The 15013-nt window shown below is 44.7% G+C and overlaps 2 protein-coding genes across 2 annotated transcripts; both read left to right on the top strand.

The window, feature by feature from the left end:
- Nucleotides 1–3166: 3166 nt before the first annotated feature.
- Nucleotides 3167–3703, top strand: LOC123083143 (zinc finger protein 6-like). Its single transcript, XM_044505267.1, has one exon. The coding sequence runs from the start codon at nt 3167–3169 to the stop codon at nt 3701–3703; it is 537 nt and encodes a 178-aa protein (XP_044361202.1).
- A 6618-nt stretch (nt 3704–10321) lies between these two features.
- Nucleotides 10322–10867, top strand: LOC123083142 (zinc finger protein 11-like). The gene is made up of 2 exons (XM_044505266.1): nt 10322–10404; nt 10444–10867. The coding sequence occupies exons 1-2, from the start codon at nt 10322–10324 to the stop codon at nt 10865–10867; spliced, it is 507 nt and encodes a 168-aa protein (XP_044361201.1).
- The last annotated feature ends 4146 nt before the right edge of the window (nt 10868–15013 follow it).

The raw sequence follows: 15013 nt of genomic DNA, 5'->3' as shown, positions 1-15013 counted from the left end.
CGCCGGGCCCTGGAGGAGATCGCCGCCCGCAAGTGTGGGCGCGAGGACGAGCACGGCGTCGTGGTCCTCGACAACGACGACGACGACGACGCCCCCGGACCGTCCAACCCGCCGCGCCAACCGGGGGAGGGATGCAGCAGGGACGGCGGAGGCGTAGGCGGGGGCGGCGACGACGACGACGACGACGATGGCGGCGGTGACTACACGCGGTTCTACAGCCTCCTCGGCATGTAGAACCGCGTGGGCGGGCGGCGAGGCGGGCGGCGAGGGAGACGGCAGGGGTAGCCCGCGGTAGTTTTTTCCTTTTTTTGTAAAATATGCTTAAGTTTGAACGAACTCGCCGATGTTTGCGTTAAATTTGAGTCGTTTTTGCGCCGTATTTGATTTTTTTAACTAACCGTGGGCGCCGCGACTGGGGGGCATCACGCCCCCAGTGCGTGGTTTAGCGCCGGTGCGCCCCCAGGGGGCGATTTTTTGCCCCTCCCGGAGGGCCAACGGCTTGAGATGCCCTGATAGACTTTCACTGCTCCAATAGGTGCTCCCGATCTCCTATACATTGCCAACGCCGCATAACTAATACGTACTTTTTAAAAAGAGGTATATCAACACGAGAAACCCAACCGTGAAAATGGTTTTGATTTTGGATTCACGATTCTACAGACATGCCATTTCAAAAAAACAACTCTTGAAAAAAAAATCATCCACTTTGCGGCAAGTAACGCACATGCAATGCACCATTTATCAGCGCATGAGAAGGCCAGGTGACCTTTGCCAAAGGTACACCTTAACTAGTGATTTCACTGCAATAGATTCTCCCGGTCCCTTATACATTGCATCTGATAGACGTGCGCAGCTCAAATAGGCGTGCACCGCTGCTCTCGGTCTCCTATACATTGCGAGCGCCACACAACTAGTACTACATGCGACCCTCAAAATTAGGCATGTGATATTTCGATCGTATGGGGACGGTTCTTAATGAGCTTGAATATTTTTTTCATTTTTGTCTATAGAACCCACTTCATGTTTATCTGTCCCTATATGAGTGTGAGCTCGAGTAGTCCGCAGTCGTTGAGAAAGAAGGACAAGTTTTAGATCTCATGCGTGCCATTGCCAATAATTTGCTTCTTTTTATATGCCACTTATGTATAATACAGGTTTTGGATTTCCATTTTATAAATATTTGAATTTCAGTCAAAGGACTGAAATTTGAATTTGAATTTGATTGAGATGATGAGATCCAACCACATATTTTGAAAATTCAAAAATAAATATTTTTTTTGTGTTCTACCGAAATTCCTGAAATATTTTGACAGAGAGAAAGCTATTTTAGTACGTGCCGAAATTAATAACTTTACTGAAATTTTGATGAAATTACACAGAAATATTGGGAGAACTTGGTGGTGTGGCCACTGCGAATGTTGACCCCCCTCTTTGTCACCAAATACAGAGGTTTTTTTTTTCTTGAGGCTCCATCCAGGGCATTTGTGGTTCCATCTGCTCCTCTAAGAGCATCTCCAACAGCCGCATAAAAATTTCGCGCCCAATAAAAATAATAGCGTGCACCGGGACCAATATTGCTTTAGTAGACGCATAAAAACGCGTGCCAAAAAAGCACGCAGTGCAAATTATGAAGCGTGCGCAATCCAGAGCCTAAAATATATTGCACGCGATAGCGTTTTTCAGAGTGTGCCCAAAACTTTTTCGCGCGCGCAATATTTTACAGCATCTGTTGGAGCTGTTCGGCGCCAAAAAAATTTAAAAATTTAGCGCGTGGAGCTCTTTTTGGCGCCTGTTGGAGATGCTCTAAGAACCACCGGCCGGAGGCGAAGCGCTGGCCTGCACGCCGGCTGGATTCATTTCTGTGGCTGGCGCCACCGGGTCATATGGTCGGCAGCATATATTGAAATGGTCTTGAGCTGGTTACAATGAACTGTGGCTGGTCTGTAGGTATGTATGTTACTCTACGTAGCTAGCGCCAGGCATGGGCGGATGGGCCGGAATGCCGGACACATTATATGTTTGCATGGGCATGGGACGAGCATGCGGTTGACAATTGGTAAGTTCCCGGCCGGAATGTGGATGCTACTGATGCACCGAGCTGTGAGCAGCTACGCCCCTTTTCGGCTCATCTGGACTGGAGCACGGACCTAGAACAGGCTGCTGATAATTGGGCATAGAATGTGCTGACAGTGACAGAGTATATTCTTCTCCACAACTCTACTAGTATCATCATCCTTCACAAGTTGAGGAGCGAGTGAGTGAGTGGCTGGCTGAGGTTTTTTTATGCTGTCATGCATCTCGTAAGATTTCAGTCATGCATGACATTTTAGCACACTGCATCGTGCAAATTACCTATGCAAGTAAAAAACTAGACAAGAGCTCAGTCTACAAGGACGGGGACAAGGACGTCCCTGGTTCACAGGTGCATGCATCGCGATCGAAGAACCCTGAGGTCGACTCGACTTTCCAGTCACCCCGCTCATAAAAAAGTTACCACTTGCGGGCGATTAGCCCAGGGTCCAAACGCAGGGAGACAAAATAAGGCGGGAAAATATCAATCAAATAAGAAACGTCGCAGGTACATTAATTGGCACGCTTGGCTTGAGAGGCGACCTGTCTCAGCCATGTGCCCATCCTCCCATACACGCTTAACAAGGAATGGTTATTTTACTTTGGAAATTAAGCAAGCAAGGGTTTATGTGTGATGGTGCAATTAATTTCATCGATCCTATACGCATGCAGAGCCGGCTAGTATAGTGATGATGCCTGTGCTAGTATTATATGTTGCACAAGAGGATATTTCAGATTTCAGAGTGGGTATTTTTTTTCCGGGAAAAAGCCGAAGGCCAGCTTTTCTACATACCCATCCGTAGTGCACACCATATCTACAGCTAGGGCAGAGTCATGACGGATAGCGAGGGCAGCTGCTGGGCACCAGTGCCGGCCGGCCGTGCACAGTCTTTTATTCACGGAGCTGCTGGCGATGACAACAGCAATTCTGCCTGCCAATCTTAGTCCTAGTCCCTGTCACTGTCCCCCAGCTCTGCAAATATATTAGCCCGGCCCCGGCCTCCCCTCACGCACGCACTTCGTCAAACCTTCGCTCAATCCCCACAGATCACCATTCATATCGATTGATCGTCGTAGATAGCAAGGTTGCGGCAACATGGAGAGCGGCAGCACGGCGGCGTCCAGCGACGAGACCGTGAGATCGCCCGGCGGGACGACGGCGGTGGCGGCCGCCCGGCCGTACTACGAGTGCGTGTTCTGCAAGCGCGGGTTCACCACGGCGCAGGCGCTGGGCGGGCACATGAACATCCACCGCCGGGACCGCGCCAAGCCCGCCCGCCTCACCACGTCCGTTGCCCGGAACACAGAGTGCAACCTGGCGTACCCCCCAGCGCCGCCGGCCACGTCCCTGATGAGCAGCGGCGACTTCGCCATGCTGTACTACGGCCGGCACACCGGCGCCGGAGCGGACGCCGAGGCCGTGAGCCCTGGTAGCCCGATCCCGAGGGAGCTGAGCCTGTTCGGCGCGGACGACGACAGTCCCGACGACCCTGACGACTGCTTGGAACTGGGCCTTCGGTGCCACGGAAGCAGCAGCGGCGACGGGTCGGCGCGGCGGCAGGACGGCGAGCTGCCGGAGAGGAAGCTGGACTTGGAGCTGAGGCTCGGGCTCGGGCCTCGTCCGAGGCACTGATCACTCACACGGTACCCTGGTGCAACTCAGACACAGGAACGCACTCATCTACAGTATATACATGCATGCATGGGCTTCCTGAACTCCTAGCTAATATTACTTCAGTTCTTTTGTTGCACTCAATATCATGCTTGCTATTCTCATCTTCTGGTGCTTGTTTATGACTAAATGTATTTATATTTCGCCATAACAACAAGAGCACATGCTTTGACGTATCGAATTGAATGTACATGGAGAGCTAAATATACTTGGCTCTTGTTTTGATTCGCATAATTCGGAGAACATATATATAGGAAGAACAAAAGTGTAGGATTGCAATGTTATGTGATGTCTTCTTGAATTTTACATGATCCAATAGCACGTGAACTTGCACTAAACAGCCTATGATATATTGATATCACATAATAGGATAAACGCAGTGACAAAGAAATTTAACTAGCTAATAGTACTGCAAATGAACTCTATGTGAACAAACACATGGACCTGATAATTACAGCCTAAAAAGGACTTTGAATCAAAGACGACAAAGGCAAGAAACTATTCAAGCTCCATGCATGGAGCTTGAGCTACGAACCTGTGGTGTTTAGTTCCTTCCGCATGTTCTTAATGCGGAACACTAGTTCAACTCATTTTAATTTGCTAATGGAAGGTAGGAAAGATGGGGAGTGTAACAAGCTACTTCTCAAGGAACTACAAGGAGAAAAACCATACCTTTTCAACTTATGAAATTCCGTCATTTGATAGATCGTAGGTATTAAGTTTAGTTTATGACACCTCCATTTCCAACCTCAGTCCTCCTCAATGAGCCTCTTCGCTATCCCTTTCTCCATAGTTGAGTTGTGTGTCAAGGTGATCCAATATCACCACCTGTCTTTGTGTTAGCGGCAAATCTTCTTCAAACTCATGTAAAATTAGCCTCGCTGGCAGCTCCCTACTTCATCTCGCGTCGTCTCGCTGGCCAATGGTGGTGGTCATCTTCTTCGTCAGAGATGGCCGGCCAGAGGCTTGGTGATCGGATCTCGAGATCCATCATCCAGTCCCGGCTGCGAGTTGGGGGGACATGGTTGCCGGTGAAAACCGAGCCGTTGGCAGGCGATGGCGGCGTTCTACGCCGTTACCTTGTTGGAGGCATCGTCATATAACTACTGTCGACCCACTCGTGCTCTGGGGGAAACCCTAGGATCTGGTGTTCCAGATCGGACGATGGCGGCACTGCGGTGTCGTTTCTCTCTTGGAAGCATCGTTTGTGGATAGGTGCTGGAAGTCAGAGGCAGGAGGTGGAGCGGTTTCGTCTTGCACGGAGCTTCGGTGGAGATGTTAAGTCATGCCTGACCAACAGGTGCTACGCTTTGTCATGCCTGGTCGACAGGTGCTACGCACGACAGATCTTCCAAAGACTTCAAGCTGTGTCGGCTGGTGGTACTTGGCAACATGGTGCTGAGGCGTATCAGTGGCGACCGCGACGTGCACAACTGTTTGCGTGCAGGGAGGAGGTGTAGTTGGGCGCCGTGGTGGCGTCGATGATAGCTAGACCAAGTAAGGTTGATGCATCAGTACAGTTCTGAAGATGAAGCGGTGGCAGTTGGCGGCGGTGGCCTCTGAGAGCACGCCGAACCAGCAAGACCCATGCCCGGCAGGCGTCCTGGATGGGTCCTCAGGTCTTAGATGTTAGATTTGGCTACGATATATGTTTGGTATTAGGCCCAGGCTATCTGTGCCCCTTCATCAACTGGATAGGTGTAGCGACAGTTTGTTGCTTAGACGGCGGCTTTAGTCTTACTGTGGTATTACTTTGTAAGGTCTTGTGAGAATAATTAATAAAGTGGCCGTATGCATCGCCCAGATGCAGAGGCCGGGGGTCATCCTCCTTTTCTATTTTTTTTGTAAAATTAGCCTGTCAAGATGGATATTCCATTTGCTCATCCCCTCGTCCCAACGGGAAGACTTTCCTGTCATTCAATACACCACCGACACCATTGCGGTGCTCCTAGTCTGTCAAGAACATCTCCAAAATATGTGGTGTGTACTTCTCAGTTAATACTTAAAGGAGTGTCCATGAGACATGATTTCCTCCTTGCACCCAGAGTAATTAGTGGAGCAACTGTTGGAAGATTTACCATCAAGACGGTGACCGGAATGCCACTCCATATCCAGGGTAAAACCTATGATCCACCCTTCCGGTCTTGGACCCGACAACAATAAACATGCATCGCCTCCTTGTTAAAGGTGTTGTCTTCATGTTGATGCTCCAACCTTGATTGGTTGGACCTTGCACCCAAAGTGAAAATCCTTGCCCTAGCCTTTCAGGCTGGACTCGAAAATGTTGATGCGATTATGTACTCCATTCTTGAAGGCATTTTCTTGCGGAACATAACAATTTAGTTGTAGTTTTTCTTTGACGCACCCTATAATGGGCTGACATTTGCATATCATATCGTGTGCTATGTTTATAACGTGTTTTGGCCTCGTGGTGTTGCCCTTATTTAACAAAATGATGGTCATATTAATCCTAGGATGTAGAGGCTGAGAGTATAACCTTCCATTTTGGAAAAGAAACTTCACTAGTCCCGATCAATACCTTCCCGGACCAGACAATAGCATTTGCACCCATCTTAGGTTGCTCTGGGCAACACATTCCTTCAAGACCACAAATCGACCATCCGTAACTAAATTCATACCCCTCATATCTCACTTAGCATTATTTAGCCCAAAGAAACTCGGTTTACAAAAATGAATTTAACTTAGGCTCTGAAATAACTCTAAGTTCTTGACATCTGAATGACGTCCAAATTGACCACTAACTATGACTCTAAATCCAAATGTAAGGTTTTAAGATACTAAAATCAAAACATTAATTACTACAACAATCACTTTATTAAGCTTGTTATGCAATCATCTTCACTCCACTAAATCTAGCCCTTTCTCTCACATCGAAATATTGCATCCTAGCGAGAGACTTAGTCAAGATGTCCGCCAATTTTTTCTTGGTGCACACTTATTTAGAGCGAGCCCATAATAGACAAATTAGCGGGCTGGGCAGGACCAAAGATGGTAGGCTCTAAAAGTTCAGTTGTTTGGGTTAGATTGTACATGTCTTTTCTCTTATGCACTTTGGTTAATTCCACGATTTCTGTTCTCAATAGTTTACTGAGCTTGCGCATATTTTCTAGAACTCATTCTATCCCACATCTACATGTCTTATATTCATATATATTCTGTTATATTTGCTTAGATTTTGAAGTATGACTAGCCTAACTAACGATGCACTGATGCTGGTAAATGTTAAGATATCAATATTAGTTGTTATAACTTCTAATTTAACATTATAAATATAATTTCGTATTGTAGTTAGATCTATATTTTCTCGTGGATATTGTGTTAGCCTTTTTGAATTGAGTTTGAAGTGTTGAAGAAATATTTTCGTTACATTCAATTTCAACCCAAATCTAAGCAAAGTGAAAAAACATGCCTCCCGTTAGTAATACTTTTGGCTAGGTAATATACAATATCTTGTTTATGTGTGTTCATATCCATATTTCTGAAAATATGTAAATATATTGCAGGAGTGTTTTAGAGCATACATGTCTCTCAAGTATCTTGTGGTAGAGCTTTTCTAGAGTACAAAACTCTTAAGCTTGGGTGTAACTAAGAGTTTGGTAGAATCGTGTGAGATGTTAACAAGTTGACTGTCATCATACCCCCTCCCGCGACTCTTGCTTGTTATTAGCGCTTGTATCTTGGTTCTTCTTGAATCATACCTTATCGGTTTTATGTTTATAGGGGTTTACTTGTCATCAATGCTCCAGATTGCTTCAATGAGATCACTCTAGTATTGAATTCGGGCATCGTGTTTCACCATGACAATATAAGTTTTTATTCAAACTTGAGCAAGGTGGTTGCAGCTGACGACTTTGTTGATACGATGTCCAAGCTTCGGAGAGATGGGCAAAAGGTTCCCTAACCATGCAAAGATGGCAAAATAAAATTCACAAACTTCATAAATTGTTGCAGGGGTAGGAGAAAAATACTACTCCCTCCATAAAGAAATGTAAGAGCATATACATCGCTACTTTAGTGGTCTAAACCCTCTTATATTTCTTTACGGAGGGAGCAGTAAGATAAATTAAAAAAGGGGAAGAAAAGCTTGCTTGATATTATTGATGATCTTGATAAGAAATCACAAACATCTGGATCAGATGATAGTAAAATTCCCTTAAAAGAGAGTGGAGTGGATCATTGTCCAGACTCGTGGGAGTGAGGAAATCGATTGGCAACAACGGTTCAAGGTCAGACATTTATGTGAGGGTGATAACAACACAATATAAATTCGCATGATCGCCAATAGCAGACATTGTAACCTAGAGATGAGTTGGGGGTTCAAAAATACATTAACTAATATTACAAAACCTTTTTGTGCCACTTGAAGACAATAGCTTTTCTCAAGATGAATTTGAAATCAACGATATACCGCTTATGTCTCCCACGAGAATGGTATTCTTACTACAATTTTCAATGAAAAGGAAGTTGGAGAAGCAATCTTTCATATGAAACATAACAAAACGGACAACTCCTGATGAAGTCGCTCATTTCCTCTGAGATGATCACATAGAGAATATGTAAATTTTGTTCTCGACTTATTATATTGCATGATGTATCTCCACACAAAAAAAAATCTTACTACTTCTTTGAAATCAAACCCGGTTTATATGAGATCAAGAGAACAATGGACACAACCAGATAATGGGTAGCTAAACCTACGGGCGTAAAAAAAATAACCCTAAGTAAAGGAGATACTATAACCAAGACAATATGCCTCCAAATTCTTGTTGAAGCCACAACCGAGCATGTCATCCTTGTGCCACCATAGCTCTCGTTAGAAATGCATAACATCGAGCAATTCAGCCACAGAAGTACCTGCAAAGACATGTGGACAATGAAATTTTGTTGGATCCGCAATAGTAAACCATCTCATACGATGAAGATTGGCAATTACGACAAGTATATCGGCGGGGGAACCACCCCAGTCTAGCCAGACAGTCACACGAGTATGGTTGATCAAGCCAACGACTTTACTCACAAAGGCTTGAAAGAAAGGGTTGTTGAAGAAGACAAGGTTGTCGCGGACGATGCTTATGGAGCCATGCCGATGGACAATACAAAGAACCAAACCGTCGTCCATAAAGAACAATGGGGGAAAAAAAATACTCACAAGCCCCTCGAGACGTGAGTGGAGCCCAGGGACTTTTATTCAAGAAACATGTGTATATATTAAAAGAAGAACCATGGCATGTGAATTTACTACGAAGGATAGCTGTATTAACCTTGTATCCATCTTCCCGTACATGCTTAACAATCAAAGATTATTTTAGCTGGAGAGTTAACCAAGGGTTTATGTGTGATAGTTTAATTAGTTCCATCGATCCTAGGCAAGGCTGATTCAATGGTATGACAGCAACTTAACACGAGAAGCACTATAGCAGCTGCACCCAGCTGAGTGTGTAAATATAGAGATCCATATATATACACCAAACCAGTACAATGTGCTTTGACCCTACTAGAGAGCAATCTCATATAATGGGATAGTTTTTACCAATACTCTCCCATGCTATAAAAAACATTCCCTGGGAGGGGGATGGCAAGCTAACATTTTCTTGATGGCATTTTTAGGTGGCAGCAGATGTCAATTCTGCCCGTTTTTGCTGCAAATTTTCCTTCTTTCAAGAAACTACCATGTGTCTCTGAAGAAATTCTCATGCGTCTCTAAAGAAACTGCTAGCAAAAATGTTCGCAAATGCCATCCCTCACAATGACCATTCACTGGCTATTGGGGTCCATAAAAAAAGGATCTTCAATAGTCCATGGCGTAAATTCATAAAATTTGAAATATCATCAAGTGAAGGAATCTCAGCTGTAATTAGTAGATTTGTGACAGCCTATAGATGCTAGCAGGGAGGGGCACCCGCCAGGCCTGCATACTTGGTCAAAATCACAAGGTGTAGCCGGGCCTGGCACACCCACACACCAGGTCATGTTATATATGCAAACAACAAAAATGCTAGACATGCAAACAAATACATGAGTTTACAAACTTTTTCCATCTATTAACCAATCACAAATTTACCCTTCTTCCTGATTTTCAGAGATGTGGGCTGCCTCTATCTGTTGACCAATCAAGGTAACCCTCTTTGTAAAACCCCGTAACTTATTTGTACGTGTAGTATTACTGATGCAAACAGTCCAAAATAAAATTTCAAAGGACACATCAGCGATGATGTACGTACGTACTATTATTATATTTTGCGCAAGAGGATACTTCAGTCTGAAGCAGCTCCACATCCATCCGTGTTGCACAGCATGCGTACAGCTAGGGCAGAGTCATCGACGAATAGCGAGGTCTAGCTGCCGGCCGGCCGTGGCAGTCTTTTATTCCCAAAGCTGCTGTCAAAAACAATAGTAATGCTCCCCGCCAATCCCAGTCTCTCTGTCGCTGTCCTCCCAAGCTCTGATATAGCCCGGCCCGGTCTTGCACACAACCTCGAAGATCTTCGATCGCCAAACCCTTCAATCGATCGAATTTGTCATCCCAGATTCGGCAGATCGTCGTAGCTGGCTTGCAACATGGAGAGTGGCAACAGCAAAGCGGCGTCGAGCGAGGAGGAGGCGGCCGTGAGATCGCACAGCCCGGCGGTGGCTGCAGCTCGGCACGGCGACGTCGACGCGGCAGCCGTGTCGCCCCCTAGCGCCCGGCCGTACTACGGGTGCGTGTTCTGCAAGCGCGGGTTCACCACGGCGCAGGCGCTGGGCGGGCACATGAACGTCCACCGCCGCGACCGCGCCAAGCCCGTCCGCCTCCCGACAGAGTGCACCTTGGTGTATCCCCCAGCGCCGCCGGTGAGCAGCGGGGGCTTCTCCATGTTGTACTACGCCCGGAACACCGGCGGCAGAGTGAAAGAGGAGGCCGTGAGCCGTGGTAGCCCTACCCCGAGGGAGCTGAGCCTGTTCGGTGCGGACGACGGCACTGATGATCGTGACCTGCAACTGAGCCTTCGGTGCCATGGGAGCGGCCGCGCGCTGGAAGGGCCGTCAGAGTGGTGGCAGGACGGTGAGCTGCCGGAGAGGAAGCTGGACTTGGAGCTCAGGCTCGGGCCTCGTCCTAGGAACTGATCACTCGCACGGTACCGCTAGTGCAACTCATACACATACCGACGCATAAGGAACGCACTCATCTATATACATGCATGATTTATCGATGATATATACATGAGCTTCCTAGCTAGCATCGCTTCAGTTCTTTTGCTGCTTAATGTCATTATTGCTATTCTCATCTTCTGCTGCTTGTTCGTAACTGAATGTATATATATTTATTTTACCGTAACAACAACAAGAGTAGATAGATGATTCGATGTATATCAAATATATACTATATGCTATATCCCGCCTGATATACACACAGGCATGCATGTTCTACTTATATCTTGTTTGATTCGCAAATAGGAAGAAGAAAAATGTAGGACTGCAGTGTTAGGTCTTCTTGAATTGCATATATGATCCAATACCGCGTGAATTTGATCCAAGCAGAGCATGATTACAATTTACATATTGATATAGGATAAACACAACAATCTTTCCAAGAGATCTGTATCAAGGATAATTTTCTACTAATAAATACTACTGTACAAGTGAATTCTTCGTGAAAAAAATCACATGCCAATTCTACAAATACAAACTACTGCATACAAATAATTTCTGATGATTACAACCCAAAAAGGACGCTGTGTCAAAGATAACAAAGGTAGGAAGCTATTCTAGCTCCATATGCATGGAACTTGGCCTACGCACCTGTGTGGTATTTAGCTCTTTCAGCACGGTAGCAATGTGGAATCCACGCTGTTAACGCGGAACCTGATTTCAAATTTTTTTTTGAAAAAGAGGATTACCTTCGGTCTCTCCATCAGTCGATGCATGCAGCCATATTATTAAAATCATAACAAAGTCTTAGCATTCGAGGATGCTCAAAATCCGAGCAAATAAAAAGGAGAAAATAAAAATGTAAAGCACCACATCCGGCAATGAAGCGCCACATCCGGCGAGAAAGAACAGACTATGATGCCTACACACCTAGCCTATTATTATCTCGCCATCCAAATCGGCTGAAGATAACCCGTGCTATCGTCTCCCAACTGTTGCACCCAGTAACCATATGCCCTCTGTAGTCCGGGTGAGTGAGTAACGACCACATACGGATTCAGGCTGTAGCTTTGTAGATAACATGCAAAAAATTAGTGGATTTTGCACCATTAAAAATCATATCATTTCTAGTGTTCCATATAGCTCATAGTAATGCACACATCCATATCCGAATATGTTTAGCTATGTGTATGTCTACTCCATTAAGCCACGTCCCAAATAACGTGTTTATGCTCATTGGAGGATGAATGTTGAAAGCTATATGAATAGATCTCCATAATAATTTTGCAAGTGGAGACTCGAGAAAGAGGTGTTTAATCATTTCGCTTTGATCACAAAAACAGCACCTGGAATTACCAACCCAATTCCTTTTCGTCAGATTATCTTTGATCAAGATGACTCCTTTGTGGACGAACCACATAAAGATCTTGATACGGAGGGTGTAATGTTTTGATTTCAAATTATTTGGAATATGCTAATAGAAAGCTAGGAAATATGGAGAGTGTAACATGCCATTTCTGAATACAAAGTAGAAAATCATGATTTTTCAACTTACGTGAGAATTCCATAACAAATTTGTGCACAAACTTTCTTCCTTCACTAGATTGCTTGAAAAAGATAGAATCATCAAACTTTCTCCCCTTTCTATAGGTATGCCAGGTATACAGAATGGTGCATTGTTGCCACTGCAGCCACAGCGCAGCCACAATAAAGTGTATCTTCCGTGTCCAACATATAGTTGTATTTACTATTTGATTCTCCTTTTTTTTAAAGGAACTTGTATATGATTCTAATACGTACTCCCTCCGTCCCATAATATAAGAGAACTCTTATATTATGGGACGGATGGAGTATAATTCAGGGTCCTCCTTAATCCTACTCAATGGATCCCCTAGCTATCTGTTCCTCTGCACCTGAGATGTTCATCAAGGTGATCCACTGTCACCACTTCTCTTTGTGCCAACAGTAGATCTTTTTCACTGTCACCTAAATTTAGCTTGCCAAGATGGAATGATTTGTTTGCACATCCCTCAGCCAGACAACGAAGAAGTATGTCCTATCATTCAATACACCATAATAGCACCTCCCGTCCCATCAAGAACAAACTGTAGAATATACAATACTCCCTCCTTCCATCTATATAGGGCCTAATGCGTTTTTCAAGGCTAACTTTGACCAAATGTTAGAGCAATAATATATGACATGCAACTTACACAAAGCACATCATCAAATTCGTATGTGAAAGGAGCTTTCAATGATATAATTTTCACATTATGCATGTCATGTAGTATTAATTTTATCAATAGTCAAAGGCGGTCTTGAAAAACGCATTAGGCCCTATATAGATGGAAGGAGGGAGTAATTCTAATGCTCAAAGAGCTACCAGAATACTTAAAATTAACTTAACCATGTATTCCCTAATCCCAATGAATACATTCCTGGATAAGACAATAGAACTTGCACCAATCTTAAGGTACTTTGTGCAATATTCCTCCGGAACAACTCGGGCATCAATAACTGAATTTATGGCCCTCGTAGACATCACTGGACACAGTTTGTCAAGTTTTGCAGCCTGGTTAACATATGGAAAAGATCACGGTGATTAACTGGCTCTCATAAACATGGCCACTTACACATGTGCACTCTCTCCAACTAACTGATAATATTATTGAGCATATTCTATCGGGCATACATGCCGGCACTAGTTCTAGACTTCTAGTTTGAACCTGGGCACTGATACTTTCTCTTTGTTCTTGTTTCTATTTTTGTTTTGTCTTTTCCGGCATTGTTTCCTTCTTTTTATACTTTATTTTTCCTTCATTATGTATTGTTACGTTCAGAAATGTTCTTTCTCCATGAAACTATAATTGTACATCTCCTTGTTCGTTAGGGCATTACTAACCAAGTTGTAGTCTCTTTAAGCATAGATTGGGTCTAAAAAGGGGAATTGCTAACACCAAGGGGCATCGGATTAGGTGCCGTAATTTTGTTAATGTGTGTCATCTCTCTTGTTTTTGGGCAGGCTTCTAAGCCTGTGTGTTGTTGTTGTAGTCCTGCCCCGGGCTTTTTTGTCGAAATATAATATCTCATGTGGGCTTTTTAATGTTTTTCTTGCGCTCACACATAGTTGTCATCGGCATTTTTTTTCCTTTGTGAAACTAGATCTATATGTGTTCCTTTTTTTGGCGAGGAGATTTATATGTGTTCTTGTTGGTTTAGACATTGAACCATGTTGTAATACCACGTGTGGGCCTTTTCTTTATGGTTTCCTTTTTTATTTGTTTAAACCATAATGTTTTTATAGTGAATTTGGAAACTATATGACCTAATGTGTTATTTGCAGAACTATGACCCCGTTAGCCTCTATTAAGCGAAAGACCAACTTTTTCGTCAGCACCTGGCCGAAGTAGGCTCTTCGGTTTCCTAGTGCCCGAAGACTATTTTTGGTTTTCTCTAGGCCGAAGACCACACTTCGGTCATCTTTTGGCCGAAGAGCATGGGGTTCATGCGTGGCTTAGCTAGTAATGCATGCGTGGCTTAGCTAGGAATGCATGCATCAGGACCTAGATAGCAATGCATGCATCAGGACTTGGTGCATACAAGTACTAGCACGTGCGCATGCGTTAGGGGCGTGTTTGGTTGCCGTTTGCTACAGTTCCTGCATTGCATACACTTCCCAACCCAGTCTGGTTGAGCAACAACAAGCCCTAATACGCCATCTGCAAGTTGTTTGGTTGCCTGTATCTAGTGTCCCTGCATTACGTAATACGCAAGTGCACTTTGTTTGGTTGCCTGCATTGGCCCAAGCGGCACATGAACACGGCATTTGGTTGCATACGGCGTACATGTTGTGCTTACCTTGTACCCTAGTTTTTTTTGAATGCCTACCTTGTACCCTAGTTGGTGAACTTACCCACACCTAGCACACTAACGCCAGAGCACAACAATGGCGATGAACTGGGCGAAGATGTTGAAATTCTTCAGCTTTAGCCCAAACTGAAGATCCACCTTGACACCTCCAACCTTGCCACTGTCAACAATGTTGCCTCCGTGCTTTCGCATCCAGTCGGAGTAAGCTTGTTCTCACTAGTAGAAAACAGGGCTTTGGTTGGAGCCTGGCCA

The sequence above is a fragment of the Triticum aestivum genome, chromosome 4A (assembly GCF_018294505.1).
Source record: "Triticum aestivum cultivar Chinese Spring chromosome 4A, IWGSC CS RefSeq v2.1, whole genome shotgun sequence".
NCBI lineage: Eukaryota > Viridiplantae > Streptophyta > Magnoliopsida > Poales > Poaceae > Triticum > Triticum aestivum.
This window is presented reverse-complemented; position numbering and strand designations above follow the sequence as displayed.